General features: G+C 39.6%; 1 protein-coding gene across 2 annotated transcripts in view; it reads left to right on the forward strand.

The window, feature by feature from the left end:
* The window catches only part of CSNK2A1 (casein kinase 2 alpha 1), a 66,944-nt gene that overhangs the window by 26,508 nt on the left and 21,134 nt on the right, over positions 1-19,302 (forward strand). For both annotated transcript variants that reach the window (XM_023220362.3, XM_023220363.3), the window contains 2 exons: positions 11,299-11,508; positions 14,387-14,498. In XM_023220362.3, coding sequence (XP_023076130.1) covers positions 11,408-11,508; positions 14,387-14,498 — 213 coding nt within the window. In that variant the 5' untranslated portion in view covers positions 11,299-11,407. The remainder of the gene's footprint in view (positions 1-11,298; positions 11,509-14,386; positions 14,499-19,302) is intronic.

The raw sequence follows: 19,302 nt of genomic DNA on the forward strand, positions 1-19,302 counted from the left end.
CTCCAGCCTGGGCGACAAGGAACTGAATAGTGTTGGAAGGAGAGAAAGAAAAAGAGAAAGAATTCCAAAGCTTGTTAATTAATGATATTGTTTGTTTTAAGCACAAATGGTAACAGTCGAATAAACTAATAGTGTCCAAATCAGATATAAAAAGGTTGCTGACCTGATGTGCTGTTTTTGCACATCAGGTGCTTTTTTAAACCTGATGCCGTGTTGCATGTGGCATCCAATGATGCGTTTCTTATAGGAGATTAAAAAAATGTGCCAGCCTTTGGTCATTTTAGGGTACAAAATTATAGGTCTTTAAAATTCCTAACTTACTTTAAAGTGTTACGCTTTGCAATTTCTTGTTTTAATGTTTTCCATCTGAATAATCCCTATGTATACTGCATAGTTTTTTTTTTTTTTTTCTTACAGTTTTTCCCCATTTTAGATACTCCGTAAATATCGGTTGCATGAATGATGGGTTGGTAATGGTTTAAATACCCTTCAATGTCTGTAGACCACTATGACTTAATTCTTTCAAGCACTGATCACTTGAGATTGTAATGGTCTGTTTTCTTTGTCTGAGGGCAGAGAGACTTTCTCTTTATTCTCCAGGGCCCAGAGAAAGAATGCCTTCCTGGCAGTCAGGCACACATTTCCTGGTATATAGTAAACATTCAGTAAATGCTTACTGCATGAGCATTCTGCTCTTGATTTGAAGGAAGAGAGAAATTAAGGGTAAGTATGGACATTTGAAATAAGTAATTCAGGTAACATTAGCTACTTGTGCTTTTTTTTTTTTATTCATTTGGCCTTCTAATCAGTGCCACTTTTGTAAAGGGAAATGGACAAGTTTGACTGAATTTTTCTCTTTGCTTCTATAGCAAGGTAGAAAAGTATACATATTTAAGCTCTCCCTGAGTTCCACGAGTCTTATTTATCTCTTACCAGTTTATGTTGCCTGATGGCTTGGAAAAAGAGTTCCTTCTCTGCAGCAGTGCATAAAAGGTGTTTTCCTATATAGCTGCTTTTCCTCTAAACAAGCAGTCCTAAGTCATGCAGTCAGTGCAATCTAAGCACATTCCTCCTTCTTTACTATAGAAATCTTTGTCCTGTCTGGATGATGATGTGATCTTGTTCATTTGCTATGGTTCATTTAGGGATGAGAGGGAGATTTTTTTTTTCCTTTTAAGATGGAGACTAGTAAACATTAGGGTTAAAAAGAACTAATTGTATTACAGTTCAAAAATTGACTTAAAGTTCTAGAATGATCTTTTCCATTTATAATACTAGGAAATTCATCAATAAAAATACATTAGCAGAAATGACTAAGCAAACTTGTTTGTATAATTTTCTGGTATTGGACTGTTACTAAGCCTCTAGTTTTCTTTTTAGTTGCCAGGTTGAAAAATAACAACTGAACATAAGAGATTAAAAGGAGGGGCTAGCTAAGGGCAAGAGGAGTTTTTATTGAAATTAATTCTGCTGTATTCAGTGTATATCAGTAAACTTATGATTTTGGCAATAGACAATTTTCCCTTACGGTTTAATGACATTTTATTTACTTACACTTTATTAAAGAATAGGTCATGCAGACCCGTGCAGTTAGCTTTGATGTGGTCTGACTTCAGTAGGGAAAAATTCATTGACGTGATGCTTTTCTCATAGCTGATTAATTGGCTTCTGTTAGGCTAAACATTGAGCATACACGACTTAGCCATGTCTTCAAAGTCATTGTGACGGCATTAAGGTAGATGTAGTGGTCTGAAATAGTTAGCCACTAAAGTTATACCTCCTTTTATGCAATTACATGGGAACAGTAAGCACTAAGTAAGACAATTTAAAATGGAACTTAATAAGAAAGACAGTGCATTTTCTGTTAGATTGCCTTAAGATATGCTAGTATTATGAACAGTGGAGAGGAGAATTGATCTTCCAAATATCTGAGACTCAGGCACTTTTTCCATTTTCCAAATAAGCTGCTATAAAAATTGCTAAAATCAAGTTTCTTCAATGTTCTCTTAATTTGAATTATCGAGGGGAAAAAGACAAATCCTAATTGTAGTCCTGTTATTTAATAGAAGCTGTAGTATTGGGAAAGAGAGAGCGAAGGGAACAATTACTCAAGAACCTTTAACTTGGTTTTCCAGTTCTCCTGGTTGTGTACCAAATGACCTGAAGTATTTAGGAACACCCTATACTTTGGATGCAACTTGATTTTCATTTCATTTTTAAAAAATAAACCAAGATTAATTTGATCACCAAATAGTGTTTACTGAATGTGCTACAAAATGCAAAGCCTTAGGCTAGGTACTGTAAATTAAAAAGGTAAATTAAACATGATTCTTAACTTTGTAGAACTTAGGGTCCAGTTGAGAAATTAAGATGTGAAGACTGGTGTGTATGTGAATGTGCAGTAGAAAGTGATTATATTCTGTAGGAGTGAGAAAACTTGTACCTTGGAGGCAACTGTCTTTGAATACCAACTGTAACTGTATTGGATATTCTTGGTCAAGCTACTGAACTTAGGCTGTTCTTATTTGTAGATTAGAGAAACTAATGCTTGCCTCATAGAGTTGTTGGGAGAATTAGATACTTAAAGCTGAGAAACTGTTTTAGCTCCAGACTTGTAATATCTAACTGCCTGTTCAGAATCTTTGTTTGAATGATTCAAAGCCATTTTAACCTTAAGTCCAAAACCTATCTTGTGCACTCTTTTTGTGAATGGCACCAACAATCTGTCAAGCAAGAAATCCAAGAGTCACCTCCCACTTAATACAACATTTTCCAGTTGACTCAGAGCTATTGATTTTACACCATAAATTTTGTTTATCATATTAGTCCACTGATCTCCACTGCCACCACCTTAGGTCATCATTTCTCGCATGTTCTACTGTAACAGCCTTCTGTCTCCATAAGTCCTGTTTCCCCACTCAGCCAGAGTAAAAATTTTAAAAACAATATGTATGGGTCACTTTTCTGCTTAAAACTTTTCAATAAATTTCTATTACCCTTAGTCCATAGGTAAAATCTTTTTTTATTTTTTTATTTTTTTATTATTATACTTTAAGTTCTACAGTACATGTGTACAACATGCAGGTTTGTTACATATGTATGCATGTGCCATGTTGGTGTGCTGCACCCATTAACTCGTCATTTACATTAGGCATATCTCCTAATGCTATCCCTCCCCCCGCCCCCTATCCTACAACAGGCCCTGGTGTGTGATGTTCCCCTTCCTGTGTCCAAGTGATCTCATGGTTCAATTCCCACCTATGAGTGAGAACATGCTGTGTTTGGTTTTCTGTCCTTGCAATAGTTTGCTGAGAATGATGCTTTCCAGCTTCATCCATGTTCCTACAAAGGACATGAACTCATCCTTTTTTATGGCTGCATAGTATTCCATAGTGTGTATGCCACATTTTCTTAATCTAGTCTGTCATTGATGGGCATTTGGGTTGGTTCCAAGTCTTTGCTATTGTGAATAGTGCCACAGTAAACATAAGTGTGCATGTGTCTTTATAGCAGCATGATTTACAATCCTTTGGGTATATACCCAGTAATGGGATGGCTGGGTCAAATGGTATTTCTAGTTCTAGATCCTTGAGGAATCACCACATTGTCTTCCACAATGGTTGAACTAGTTTACAGTCCTACCAACAGTGTAAAAGTGTTCATATTTCTCCACATCCTCTCCAGCACCTGTTTCCTGACTTTTTAATAATCGCCATTCTGACTTGTGTGAGATGGTATTTCATTGTGGTTTTGATTTGCATTTCTCTGATGGCCAGTGATGATGAGCATTTTTTCATGCGTCTGTTGGCTGCATAAATGTCTTCTTTTGAGAAGTGTCTGTTCATGTCCTTCGCCCACTTTTTGTTGGGGTTGTTTGATTTTTTTCTTGTAAATTTGTTTAGGTTCTTTGTAGATTCTGGATATTAGCCCTTTGTCAGATGGGTAGATTGCAAAAATATTCTCCCATTCTGTAGGTTTCATGTTCACTCTGATGGTAGTTTCTTTTGCTGTGCAGAAGCTCTTTAGTTTAATTAGATCCCATTTGTCAATTTTGGTTTTTGTTGCCATTGGTTTTGGTGTTTTAGACATGAAGTCCTTGCCCATGCCTATGTCCTGAATGGTATTGCCTAGGTTTTCTTCTGGGATTTTTATGGTTTTAGGTCTGACATTTAAGTCTTTAATCCATCTTGAATTAATTTTTGTATAAGGTGTAAGGAAGGGATCCAATTTCAGCTTTCTACATATGGCTAGCCAGTTTTCCCAGCACCATTTATTAAATAGGGAATCCTTTCCCCATTTCTTGTTTTTGTCAGGTTTGTCAAAGATCAGATAGTTGTAGATGTATAGTATTATTTATGAGGGCTCTGTTCTGTTCCATTGGTCTATATCTCTGTTTTGGTACCAGTACCATGCTGTTTCGGTTACTGTAGCCTTGTAGTATAGCTTGCAGTCAGGTAGCATGATGCCTCCAGCTTTGTTCTTTTGGCTTAGGATTCTCTTGTCAATATGAGCTTTTTTTTGGTTCCATATGAACTTCAAAGTAGTTTTTTCCAGTTCTGTGAAGAAAGTCATTGGTGGCTTGATGGGGATGACATTGAATCTATAAATTACATCCATAGGTAAAATCTTTAATGGCATACTTGTCTCACCCCTGTTCTGCCTTGTTCACTTATATTCTTAAGGCCTAGGATAGTACTTTTTCATAGTAGATGGTTATGTATTTAAGGGGTAGACAAAATAAGGAATGTAGGAAAGAATCAAACCAAAAATTGAGAAATGTAGGCTGTGTGTTTTCTTCCTATTGGGCTACATGTGAATATACATACATTTGCAGAGGTGTAAGTGAAATACTATTTTTAAATAAGATAATGTTTATCTTGGTTGGGCACGGTGGCTCACACCTGTAATCTCAGCACTTTAGGAGGCCGAGACTGGTGGATCACTTGAGTCCAGGAGTTTGAGACCAGCCTGGGCATCATGATGAAACCTCGTCTCTACAAAAAATACAAATATTAGCTGGGCCTGATGGCCTACTGCTATAGCCCCAACTACTCGGGAGGCTGAGGTGGGAGGATTGCTCAAGCCCAGGAGGTCAGGTGGAGGTTTCAGTGAGCCGAGATTGCACCACTGCACTCCAGCCTGCGTGACAGAGCAAGACCCTGTCTCCTATCTCAAAAAAATAATAATGATAATATTTATCTTTGACCTCTCTTTTCTGTGTTTTTGCATCCCCTCTTGTTTTTGTTTTTTGTTTGTTTGTTTTTGAGACAGGATCTTTCTCTGTCACCCACGTTGGAGTGCAGTGGTGAGATCATGGCTTACTGCAACCTTGACCTCCCAGGCTCAAGTGATCCTCTCACCTCAGCCTACCGAGTACCTGGGACCACAGTTGTAGTCCGCTACACCCAGCTCATTTTTATGTTATTGGTAGAGAAGAGGTCTCGCTATGTTGCCCAGGGTGGTCTCAGACTCCTGGGCTCAAGTGATCCTCCCAAAGTGCTGGGATTATTATAGGCATGAGCCACCACACTGCGCTCCACATCCCCTTTTTATCACCATCCCTTAACCCTCAATCCCTTAGTACCCTTTTATCTATCTGAAGTTACAGAGTCATAGTTGAAGAACCCTCTGTTTTATTTTGCCATATAATTAATGAAGGCCAGCCATTTGAAATTCATGTGAATACCTTTCTTACTATAAGCAGATTATTTGGTATGTATGACAGTAAGGTGAAGCACCTCTTTGGGGGTACTGCAAAAACAGTTAGCTTGTTGTCTTCCCAGTGGAGAATCACATCTGCTAGTTCATAAATTAGGTCCCAGTTGATGATCCCCAAAGCTTCAAGGGTCATTCAGACAAGTACTCGAGAATCTCAAGAGTTTCGTTGGTAATTAGTCTTTTTCTACTCCTCACAGAGGATGCCAGGGCCTTGAGACAGCAGAAGACGACTGGGTGATAAGAATGTACATGGACTAGTAATAGGAGTTGGCTATTCTCCATATGTCAGATGATTTCCAGGGAGAAATTAGGTCTCATTTTTTAATGTCATGTCTCCTTGTGAGTTAGCCCTCAGGGGTTAACTCAGGAGCCGGGAGTTAACCACGGCTACTATAATTTTTGTATTTTAAAGAATGAAGATTCCAGCCTGTAAAGATAGGTTTCTTCTTATTAGCTTTCACTAAGGAACTAGGGGATAGTAATTACTCAATACAAATTTACATGCATTTGGTGTTTCTAAGCCCTTTCTGGAAGATCATCTCACTTCATTTTCCCTTCAGTCTGCAAGCACAGTTAAGTTTTATAAGTGATGAACCAAAGCTGGGAAAAAGCCCAACAGAGAGATCACTTTTTAAGCTATAGGAAGAGGGGTTTTAGATCCACAGATGAAGGCTGTCTTACAAGTACAAAATGTTAACTGGAAGAGTGAAGTGTAAAGGTATGCAGAGACTAAAGAGAAAGATACTGTTTCAGTCAGAGGAGAGGCTGAGAATTTAAAAGTTTAGTATATTAAAAGTCATAAATTTCTGGGATAGTATTTCTGTTGGGTTCATGCTGTTGTTTATACTATTTTGGCCATATTCACACCCACAACTTTATCTACTGTTTTCCTAGTATCTTCATTGCTGTCGGTGCAGGCATAGTAGTCCCAGAAAGTCATCCAGTCCTACAACATAGGTGACCTTGTTTCTTTGGGAAGAAGAAAAATTATAAGAAAACATCTGTTTTTTTGCATGTTTGATGTGTTCGTGTATGTGTGTGGTTACACTTTTAACTGATATTAAGTGACGATAGATTAATGTCACCCAGGTTTTATAAAATCAAAGACATAGAAATAATTTTAAAGACTTCTGGTACTTGAATGACTGTTGTTTTCTGGTCATTTAGTACATTTATGGAACCTCAGAAGGTTTGAGTTGAACAGAGGCAAGTTACAGGAGTTTTTTGGGTGGAAGAATTCATAAGTCAGCATGTGAATCCTTTGAACTCATGTATTTGGAGTGGAGTATCATTAATTGTGTTTGTCACGGTTAAGGAATACAGAATTAATCTCCATCCCAGTCTCTTGCTATTCTTCTGAAAGCCTTTAGCTGCTGACACCGTGGGCATAAGGAAGTATGTCTTCTGGCTTCTCTCTGGGTATGGTAGCTAAGTTACAGCTTAAATACAGCTTTGGAAAGATGAGCAGTTTGTAAGCAGCAAAAAAAATAGTATAGATAACAAATGCATCATCAACAAACAACCCAATCAAAAAATGGACAACGGCTTTGAATAGACTTTTCTCCAGAGCAAATATACAAATGGCCAATAAACATGTGAAAAGATGCTCAACATCATTAATCATTAGGGAAATGCAAATTAAAATCACCGTCAATGAGATACGACTTCATACTCATCAGGGAGGGCTGTTACTGGGAAAAAAAAAAGAAGAAGAAGAAAAACCGGAAAATAGGCCAGGCACAGCCTGTTTTGAGAGCACTTTGGGAGGTCGAGGTGCGAGGATCCCTTGAGGGCCAGGAGCTCAAGACCAGCCTGGGCATAAGCAAGACCCCTGTCTCTATAAAAACAAGCAAAAAACAGAAAATAACAAGTGTTAGTAAGGGTATAGAGAAGTTGTAGCCTTTTCCCTGTTCGTGGGAGTGTAAAATGATACAGTTGCTGTATAGGAGTGAGCCACGGTGCCCAGCTTGTTGCAACAATATGCTGGTTCCTCAAAAAATTCAACGTAGAATTACATGGTTCAGCAATTCCACTTCTGGATATATACCTAAAAGATTTGAAAGCAAGGTCTCAGACAGATGTTTGTACACCTATGTCCACAGCAGCATTATTTACAATAGCCAAGCTGTGGAAGCAACCCAAGTGTCCATCAGCAGATAAATGGATAAGCAAAATGTAGTGTGTGTGTGTGTGTGTGTGTGTGTGTGTGTGCGTGCCCGCGCGCGCGCGCATACGTAAGACAGATATATATATACATATATATACGGTGCAATATCATTCAACCTTTAAAAGGATTTGAATTCTAACACATGCTACAACATGGATCAACCTTGAAGACATTATGCTAAATTAAATAAACGAAACAAAAGACAAATGTCTGATTCCACTTGTATGAAGTTCCTAGAGGAGCCAACTCAGACAGAAAATAGAATAGTGGTTGCGAAGAGTTAAGAGGGAGGGAAAATTAGTGTTTAGTGGATACGTAGTTTTAATTTGGGATAGTAAAAATTTATAGAAATGGATGATCTGGTGATAATTGCACAAGAATGTGAATATACTTAATGCAAGTGAACTTTATGTTTAAATGTAGATAAAATGGTATTTTTAATTTTTTTTAGTTAGGGTCTATCTCCTGTCACCCAGGCTGCAGTGCAGTAGTACAGTCACAGCTCACTGAGGCCTCAACTTCCTGGGCTCCGGTGATTCTCCCACCTCAGCCTCCCAAGTAGCTGGGACTACAGGCACACACCACCACACCTGGCTAATTTTTTGTATTTTCAGTAGAGATGGGGTTTTGCCATGTTGCCCAGACTGGGTGTGAACTCCTGGATTCAAGCGATCCACCCTCTTCAGCCTCCCATAGTGAGCTACTGTGCCTGGCCATAAAGTTTATGTTATGTATATTTTACCACAATTTTAAAAAGTGTTTCAACAAGCTGGGCACGGTGCCTCACTCCTATAATCACAGCACTTTGGGAGACTGCATGGGAACATCACTTGAACCCAGGAGTTTGAGACCAGCCTGAGCAACATAGGGAGACCCCATCTTTACAGAAAAAAAATTTTTTTTTAATTAGCCAGGTGTGGTAACCCACGCCTGTGGTCCCAACTACTTGGGAGGCGGAGGTGGGGAGGATTGCTTGAGCCTGGGAGGTCAAGGCTGCGGTGAGCTGTGATCAGACCACTGTACTCTAGCCTGGCCTACAGAGTGACACCTTGTTTCAAACAAAAAAGTTTCAACAAAAAGTAAATAGAAATCGTACAAAGGGCATCTCTATTCCCTTTACGCACATTTACCTATTGTAATATTTTACCCAACCTGTTTTATTATTTTTGTGTGTGCGGTCATGTGTGCTCTATATATACACATGTAGACGTGTGGGCACACTTTTTTTCTAAATCATTTTAGGGTAGATTATATGCATCATGGCTGTTTACTTCTAATTCAGGAAAATTTCTTAAGAATAGACATATTCTTGCCAGGCGCGGTGGCTGAAGCCTGTGATCCCAGCACTTTGGGAGGCCGAGACGGGCGGATCACGAGGTCAGGAGATTGAGACCATCCTGGCTAACATGGTGAAACCCTGTCTCTACTAAAAAATAAACTAGCCGGGCGAGGTGGCGGGCACCTGTAGTCCCAGCTACTCGGGAGGCTGAGGCAGGACAATGGCATAAACCTGGGAGGCGGAACTTGCAGCGAGCTGAGATCCAGCCACTGCACTCCAGCCTGGGCGACTGAGCGAGACTCCGTCTCAAAAAAAACAAAATAGACATATTCTTGAGCTGCGCACGGTGGCTCACATCTGTAATCTTAGCACTTTGGGAGGCCGAGGCGGGTGGATCACCTGAGGTCGGGAGTTTGAGACAAGTCTAGCCAACATGGAGAAACCCTGTCTCTACTAAAAATACAAAATTAGCCGGGCGTGGTGACGCATGCCTGTAATCCCAGCTACTCGGGAGGCTGAGGCAGGAGAATCACATGAACCCGGGAGGCCACAGAGGTTGCAGTGAGCCGAGATCACGCCATTGCACTCCAGCGTGACCAACAAGAGGGAAACTCCATCTCAAAAAAGAAGAAGAATAGGTATATTCTCTTAACTGTTGTGATTATGTACCAACTTCACAAATTTACATTGATACAATAATTTAATACCCTCTGAATTCCAGTTCTGTCAATATTGTTTTTTATAGCATCCCCACCTCCACCTCCTGCAGTATGGAATACAGTCTAGAATAGCGTATTGCATTTATGCAGTGTCTCTTTAGCCTCCATTTGTCTTTTATGATATGGACATGTTTTAGGAGTATAGTACCCCTTTCACCTTTTTGAATAGACACTTCCTCTTTTTCTGAATTGAAGTTATGGCTCGGGTGCGGTGGCTCACACCTGTGATCTCAGCACTTTGGGAGGCTGAGGTGGGAGGATTGCTTGAGCCTAGGAGTTCAAAACCAGCCTGCGCAACATGGTGAAACACCGTCTCTACTGAAAATACAAAAAATTAGCTGAGGGTGGTGGCACATGCCTGTAGTCCCAGCTACCTGGGAGGCTGAGGTGGAAGAATCACCCAAGCCTAGGAAGTTGAGGCTTCAGTGAGCCATGATCACACCACTACACTCCAGCGTGGGCAGTGGAATAAGACCCTGTCTTAAAATACGTACATACATACATACACACATACAAATTGAAGTTATGCTGTCTCAGTCAGGAAACTGCATAGGTGTTGTATCCTTCTCACGTTATCACATTTGGAAACTCAATACAATTTCATCTAAGTGCATAATGAGGGGAATCAGCAAATGCTGTAGGAGATAGGGAAGACATCATTGGAAAGGAACCTGATTTGATAGCATATTTCTAACATTTTACTTATTTTCCACCAGTGTCAAATTTTGCATAGTTCAGCTAATCTGTATTACTGTTTTATGCCAGTTTTTAAGCTCCTGTATTAAGTATAAAGAGAATATTACTGATTTCTGTTTTTAAATTTAATGAAATCAAGTGTGTCTTCCAAATGGTGATCAAGGTTCTACTGATTATTACCATAAGGTTCCCCCAAAATATTTGTATTGCTATAAGATGACATGGAACTTTGACATATGAGAACAAGTCTTTATTCTCTTCCTGGTTTCATCAAATATGAGTCAGACGGACAAGTTGTACTCTTGGCTTTGCCGCCATTCTAGAACCTTTTAGCTCCCCTACTTAAGTTACAGAAAGCTGCTGAAAGTACTTTTCTTGCCAATACCTTTTGTAGAATATATAAATAGTGGTAATGCTGATGTATCTATCCTCAATGCCATTTTTCCCTTCCAGGCTGTCTTACAAAAATTATTCAAATTTTGCATGCATAGGTAACAGGATATTTGGCAAAATATGATTAAAGCAAATATCAGTTTACTGTATTTCTTGGTATTTTTCTTCTCATAGGAAGCACTGGTTAACACAGTTGAGCTATATTTATTGGCTATAGGTAGGAGAGCCAGAGGTATATTTCAAGCCATTATTATTTGTAAGATTATTTCCTTCCCATATACCTTCTGCAAATGATTCCTTGGACTTTGTGCATTTTGTTTCTGCAGTTTGAAGAAAACAGGTCTGAAACAAGGTCTTACCCCCAGCTGCCTCTGAACACAGTGACTGCCAGATCTCCAAACACCAAGTCCAGCTTTGTCCGCCAACCTGTCTGACATGTCGGGACCCGTGCCAAGCAGGGCCAGAGTTTACACAGATGTTAATACACACAGACCTCGAGAATACTGGGATTACGAGTCACATGTGGTGGAATGGGGGTAATTGTTTTTGTTGACTTCATTATACTCGCTCAAAGGGCTGAATCTTGTGGATCTGTTGAGTAGTTTTTGTCAGAAAACCTCCATGACTCTGTATGTGTATACCTCAAGATGAAAGCCCAATTTGTGTTTTCTTCTTTTGAGCTGAAAATTTGGTTTTGCAGTGAAGAAGCAGAGTTGCTTTGGCAAGTGAACAATTTTAATGGGCTTGCCATTTAAAAATCATTTTAGTTTCTTATCCTTTTCTCTGATTTATATGCAGTCATGCCCCACATAACAACGTTTGAATTAATGACAGACCACATGTGGGACAGTGCCATAAGATTATAAGAGAACTGAAAAATTTCCGTGGCCTAATGATGTCGTTGTAACATCAACAATGCATTCATTACCTTTTCTATGTTTAGATACACAAATACCATTGTGTTACAATTGCCTTTTTATTATGGTACACATTTGTATCCTAGGAACCATAGGCTATACCCTAGGTATGTAGTGTGCCATACCATGTAGGTTTGTGTAAACACTCTGATGTTTAACACATTTCTCAGAATGTCATTAAATAACTCATGACAGTATTCTGTACAGGCACCTGGCAATAAAAAGTTACCTATCAGCTTGCTTATCAAGCTAAGGGCATTGCAGATCAGTGAGAGTCGATACTTGAGAGACTTTGAAAGCACCAAAATCTTACATAAAGTATTTTGAGGTAGAGAATGTTGTTTCATGTTGATACAGGAGGATGAAACAGTTCTCCAAAAAGGTGACTTCTTTCTGATGAGAAGTAGAATTAAATTCTTAAACATTTGCCCTTATCCTGAGACTAGGCATGTCTTAACATGGAATTCAGCCCAAATTCTATCTTGAACAGTTGTAGTCTGCCTGAGCAGCTGTGTTTGCCCTCCTAATTCTCTGTGCAGACTCATTTGGATGTTTGTATTTCCTGTCCCAATGTGGTAGACATTTAATTGGTCAGATCATACTTGTGTGATAAAAGTATTTTGATATTCAAGTGCAAAAGAAAGCAACTAGAAAACCAAAGCTGCAGCTCCTGTATGCTGTATTTTATATCTGACTGCGTGTGATTTCCATAACCTGTAAGTGGTAAGTGGACGCTTCCCTAAATTGTCATAGGGTGTATGTTTAATCTTGAGTATGTCATGATTTTTTTGTGTGTGTGTGGAGATGAGTCTTGCTCTGTCGCCCTGGCTGCAGTGCAGTGGCGTGATCTCGGCTCACTGCGACCTCTGCCTCCTGGATTCATGCGATTCTCCCACCTAAGCCTCCGGAGTAGCTGGGATTACAGGCATCTGCTGCCCCACCCAGCTAACTTGAGTATGCCATGATTCTTAACAGTAAATACATTGCTTCTGAATACAGAGACACTGTATGCTGTAAAGACACCATTAAGTGCCAGTGTGGTTTACTACCAATAAATGTTTTTTTTTTTTTTTTTTTTTTTGAGACGGAGTCTTGCTCTGTCGCCCGAGCTGGAGTGCAGTGGCCAGATCTCAGCTCACTGCAAGCTCCGCCTCCCGGGTTTACGCCATTCTCCTGCCTCAGCCTCCGGAGTAGCTGGGACTACAGGCGCCCGCCACCTCGCCCGGCTAGTTTTTTGTATTTTTAGTAGAGACGGGGTTTCACCGTGTTAGCCAGGATGGTCTCGATCTCCTGACCTCGTGATCCGCCCGTCTCGGCCTCCCAAAGTGCTGGGATTACAGGCTTGAGCCACCGCGCCCGGCTACTACCAATAAATGTTGTTGTTACTACTGATAATCTAACAGTTTTCCGTTTATGTCACAGGCTTTGGACTCTAGGTAACACTGTTTACTATAGGAATTTCAACTGCTATCTTCAAATTGAGTGCTTTGCACTTGGTTCTGCTTAAATGGCACTGAAGAGCCCTTTTGGGCTTTTGACATGGTACTGTTTGTTTGCTCGCATTTGTTTTGTATACCCTCCCATAGGAAGAGAACTCACTAGACCTACCATGATTATAATGTTGTCCATTGTTTTTAGTACATTTTGTCTTTTCATTCACTTTCTTTTTAGCTACTTGAGGAAAATGAATGGTCGATATGGTTGATTTGGTTCATATTGGATATTTAGTAGCTCCAGCAGGAGTAGATAGAATTTAGGCCTTAATGGAACTGTGTTTGTCATTCTTCAGAGCACAGCCCTCTACATTGGAAGCAGGCAGGGGCAGGAGGAAAATGTTGGCATTTCCCTTATTCTACCTCTGTTTATTACCTCTGATGTTGCTTATTGGTCACAGAATATGGGTATAAGTAGAGGAGAAGACCACTGACTATAGCTTACAATCTATAGTGTGCTCTGTGAACTTTACTACACATGGACTATCCCCAGAGCTTGCCCTGGAGGGCAAATAGATTAAGCCTATACATTTCAAAGCCATTTGCCTTCAAAGAGGCCTGTTAAAAATCAGCTGCTGCCAAAGTTGGCTAGATTGAAACAGTCTTGCAAAATGTTTTGAGTTCCTGCTAAGTGCCAACACTGGACCAAGCCCTAAGGGACAAGAATATATAAAAATTATTCTCTTGGGGAAAGCTGTCTCTTGTTGGAGACAAACATATTTAGAACAAACGTTAATACAAGCTAGCTCCATGTCATATGCCAGTAAAGATGTAAACAGTTTGGGATTTGAAAGAATAATTGAAAGGTGTAAGTTTTCCTAATTCTAGGATTTGGAACACACGTATTTTTAAGTGGCCTAATTAAAAAAAATACAATGAAACCAATTTGGGAATTATTTGAAATACCTCTTATTTCTTTTACACCTGCTGGCAGTAGATTCCTGTAAGTTGAATTGATGCTTGATAATTTGACCATTTATAAGTCATTTTGTTTGTGTCCACAGAAATCAAGATGACTACCAGCTGGTTCGAAAATTAGGCCGAGGTAAATACAGTGAAGTATTTGAAGCCATCAACATCACAAATAATGAAAAAGTTGTTGTTAAAATTCTCAAGGTGAGTACAAGAGATAATTTCAGAGGTATTTGGAATATAGATTTTTAAAAATAGTTGTGAAGACTTTTTTAAAACAGCATTTAAAAGGTTTTTGGTGCCAAAGCAAATAAATAAAATTTTCTTGTATAGTATGAACTCAATTGAACAAGTTCTGCTTATTTGACAGATCAGGAAACTGAAGCAAAAGAAGTGATTTGAGTTGACTCATATTGCTAGATTGTGGCAGAGTAAGGGAGCAAAGGTATAGTCTTTTCTCTCCCAGTTCTTGCCTAATACTTATTTCCTATACTTTTCATTATATAATGAGGCTTTTATTTTCAATAAATAAATAATTGCCTCTACTTTGTAAGGATGAGGAGTCACAGGACTTAAGGGGGACAGACAGATGATATCAGTGCAGCTAGTCTGGTATAATTGCCCATGCTTAGATGATGTGAGTGATAGGGACTAAAACAAACTGGGAAACACATGCCTCTTCAAATGGAGTTAGCTGCTTCTCAGCTGAAGCTGATGATTGCCCTGCAGTAATGCAAGTCCATTGTTGCTTCATACTCTGTTTTCCAAAGAAAAGCCAGAAATTTATATTTGTATATGAATTCTCCTGACTTTTAAGTGTTGGCTCAAGATTTAAAAAAATAATGCGCAGGCCAGATTTGGCCTCTGGGCTACCAATATACAACTTTTAATTTAGTTATAACATGCTGTGCACTGTCTTATATTGGGAACTTAGCATATAGTTCCTTACCACAGGAACTTTTTCATATTTGACACTGAAAAGTAGAAGTTTCCAAACTTTCTCAATTTATAACACTTATACTATCTTAGTAATTTTTCATGGTACTCCTAAGTCAAGAAATACCTCATCTCTGTGTTAAGTGGCAAGGTCCAAATAGCTAAGTAAGTTTTATTTTTTTTGTTTTTGTTTTTGTTTTGAGATGGCGTCTTGCTCTGTCATCCAGGCTGGAGTGCAGCGGCGAGATCTCGGCTCACTGCAACCTCCGCCTCCTGGGTTCAAGCAGTTCTCCTGCCTCAGCCTCCCGAGTAGTTGGGACTACAGGTGCATGCCAGCATGCCCGGCTAATTTTTGTATTTTTAGCAGAGATAGGGTTTCACCATATTGGTCAGGCTGGTCTCAAACTCCTGACCTCAGGTGATCCGCCCGCCTCGGCCTCTCAATGTGCCAGGATTACAGGCATGAGCCACTGCACCTGGCCACTAAGTATTTCTATTTTAACAACTTGGTAGCCATTTAAAAAGTTATTCACATAAATAAAAAGAAAAATAATAGTTTTATTCTTAGTAACTATAATTTGTTACCATCGGGTTATGTAGACCTGTTACTGCATAGCTTTTCAAATGTTGTAATCGGATTGGACACCACCACCCTCATATCCTGTCGTTGATTTTTGTGCAGTACTTGCTTTTTATCACAGCAACTACTGCAAACCCAGCTTCACAAAAAATATGCGCCCTCACAAGGAATATAATGCAATCTAAGGTTGAAACTACGAACTACCTCAAGCTGGTAGTGCACCCAGTATCTGGCAGATGCAATGATTGTTTGGTGTGTTTTCCTCAAAAAAGTAAAGTATTCCACAGTACTCCTGTGCATTGCTGGAGTGCCTGGCATGCCATTTGAGAACCAAAGAGTTTAAATATTTATATCTATCTTGAAATATGTAGAAAGAGAACTAGGTTGGAAATCAAAACATTTGGGTAACTAGCCACAGTAGTCCTTTTAACCTAGGACATGTTTATCCATCTATTAAAAGAATGTTGGCTCAGTGTAGTGGCATGTGCCTTTAGTTGAAGCTACTCGAGGGGCTAAAGTGGGAGGATCACTTGACCCTGGAAGTTGAAGGTTGCACTGATCTGTGATGAAACCCACTGCACTCCAGCCTGGGCAGTGGGAGTGAGACCCTGTCTCGAAAAACAGAAAGGATTAAATACAAAATTGTGTGCGTATGTACATACCTTGGAGACTGGAGTTCTTTATGATTGTATGGTGATATTCATATGGAAAGGTATATGATAGAATGAGGTGATGTATTATTATTTAGAGCCACATGAAAAGCATGAATAGTGGGTCTGCAGTTCAGAAGAGGGTAGTAGTCAGGAAAAGCTCCCTGGAGCTGTCTTCAGGCTAAATGGGAGGAGGATTTGGATAGGTGTTGGGTGGAAGTGGTGAAGGGAAGCAGGCTATAGAATGCACCAAGATAAGAAAGGAGGAAGAGGGAAAAGTGAGAGAAATATTTCATGTGAAAGATATAACGTTATGTGACCATATATAGGAGTTGAACTTGGAAAGAGAGATTAAGTTGGTGAAGGCCTGGAAAAAAAATCTCTGCATTTCCTTGCAGTCTTAAAATTATGACTGTCTCCTGTAGATAATTGTGAGCCCTTGATAGTTTTGAATGAAGGGTAATTTAGAAAGATTTTTTTCAGCTCAGTTTTTCTAACTGTATTGTATATTTTACTGTAACTGTGGGTAGGTGGTGTAAGTATAGATGAAGTTCCTTCGTAAACCATATTTAAAATTTTTAATCTCCCCTATTTATTTAATAAGAAAAAGTTGCATTGATCACATTAAATTAGGGCCTGGTCTGTCACAAACCAGCTTTTTAAGTTTATAGATTCGAAGGATTCTGTAGAATAGTTTTGTCAACCAGAAGCTTTTTTTTCCACTAAAAAATCCAGCAATTGAGTAAATGAAAAACAGGAGATAAGTTGTTGGGTTAGTCTCTGCAGGATAGAAAGATCTCCCAGCACGAAGAGAAAACTTCTATTATCTTGTTTCTTAGGTAGATACTGTATTGGGTAAGAGGTCGTGGGTTGAATTCAATGTGGACTACATGGAAGTCATTAGTAAAATAGCTTCTATTTATTGGGTACCCCTTTGCATTGGACCTGTTCTAACTGTGGTATGTAAATCACTGACGGGGAAGTATAGTCCCTTTCAGCAATGAGAAACATTTAAATGCTTTTCTGAACACTGCACAACCACAAAGCCAGGTTTTGAGAACTGTCAGTGTTTCCAAAATCTGCTTGATTTCTGCTACCAGGTGCTTGAGGCTTAAGACAAAGTTAAAAGAATTTATAGTATATTATTTAGTAGTTTCTGGACCTGGATCATCAGCCTGGAAAGTATCTAAAAATAAATACCCCGTTTCCCTCTCAAGATTCTGATTTAGTAAATCTTGGTGGGTTCTGTGAGTCTGTATGTCAAAAAAATCCAGATGATTGTTGGTCATCAAACTTTAGTAACTACCAATCTTGTAAATGAAGAGATGAGATGTATTTAACTTCTAACAGTTCTATGCAGGGCATCGAGTCTGAGGTGACCAACACTCTCGGAAAAGACCTGCACAGTCCACAGTACAGCAGGCACACAGGCCGCATGAGGCTGTTAAGCACTTGAAATGTGGCTAGGCTGAATTGAGATATGCTGTAAGGGTAAAATATATTAGATTTCAAAGGTTTAATACAGAAAAAAGGTAAAATAGATTAGTAATTTTTTACATTGATTTGTATGTTAAAGTAAGATTTTAGATTAATAAAATACATTAATTTTGTCCTTTTTTAAATTTCTTGATGTGGCTACACAAGAAACATTTAAAATTACACATGTGGTTTGCATTGTATTTCCTTTGGTCCAGGACTGTTTTAGACTATTCAGGAGAAGGCTTTATAAGCCCAGGCACGGTGGCTCATGCCTGTAATCCCAGCACTTTTAAGAGGCCAAGGCAGGTGGATCATGAGGTCAGGAGTTCGAGATCAGCCTGGCCAACACGGTGAAACCCATCTCTACTAAAAATACAAAAATTAGCCAGGCGTGGTGGCGTGTGCCTGTAATCCCAGCTACTCCGGAGGCTGAGGCAGGAGAATTCCTTGAACCTGGGAGGTTGAAGTTGCAGTGAGCTGAGATCGTGCCACTGCACTCCAGCCTGGGCGACAGGGCAAGACTCCGTCTCAAAAAAAAAAAAAAAAGAAAAGAAAAGGAGGAGGCTTTGTAAAGGAGGTACAGTTGGACCAAGGCGCTCCTCAGAAAAAAAATGGAAAGGATTCCATACTAGAACAGATGTGGAAAGGATGGGTGAGGACAAAGGAATGTTTAAGATACACTCTGCAGAGTACTCTTTTTAGAATGGAGGGATTCATTTATAAGAGTATTGGCACTTTGGGAGGCCGAGGCAGGCAGATCACAAGGTCAGGAGATCGAGACCATTCTGCCTTACATGGCGAAACGCCGTCTCTACTAAAAGTACAAAAATTAGCTGGGCATGTTGATAGGTGCCTGTAGTCCCAGCTACTCGGGAGGCTGAGGCAGGAGAATGGCGTGAACCCGGGAGGTGGAGCTTGCAGTGAGCCGAGATCGCGCCACTGCACTCCAGCCTGGGCGACAGAGCGAGACTCCGTCTCAAAAAAAAAAAAAAAAAGAGTATTGGCGATCAGACTAGACAGTTATTATTATGTTATGTTCCAGCCATATTCCGAAGTCTTTCAAATACCTCATTTGATTCTTGGAACAATCTTATGAGATGGGTACTCTTGTTATTCATTTTACACTTAACGAAAGGCTTAGAGAGGTTATGTGGTTTGCCATTACAATGAAAGGCTTAGAGAGGTTATGTAGTTTGCCATTACAGCTAGCAGGTAGTAAAGGTAGGTTTCACATTGGGCATTATGACTCCAAGACCCACACTTTACCCTCAGGGTTATGCTACATAAAGATGTTTTGACCATCCTTGTTGTTGGCCCTGATTGGAAGAAGAAATGGAAAGGGCCCATGTTTCATCCTAATTGA

The sequence above is a fragment of the Piliocolobus tephrosceles genome, chromosome 20 (genome assembly GCF_002776525.5).
Source record: "Piliocolobus tephrosceles isolate RC106 chromosome 20, ASM277652v3, whole genome shotgun sequence".
NCBI lineage: Eukaryota > Metazoa > Chordata > Mammalia > Primates > Cercopithecidae > Piliocolobus > Piliocolobus tephrosceles.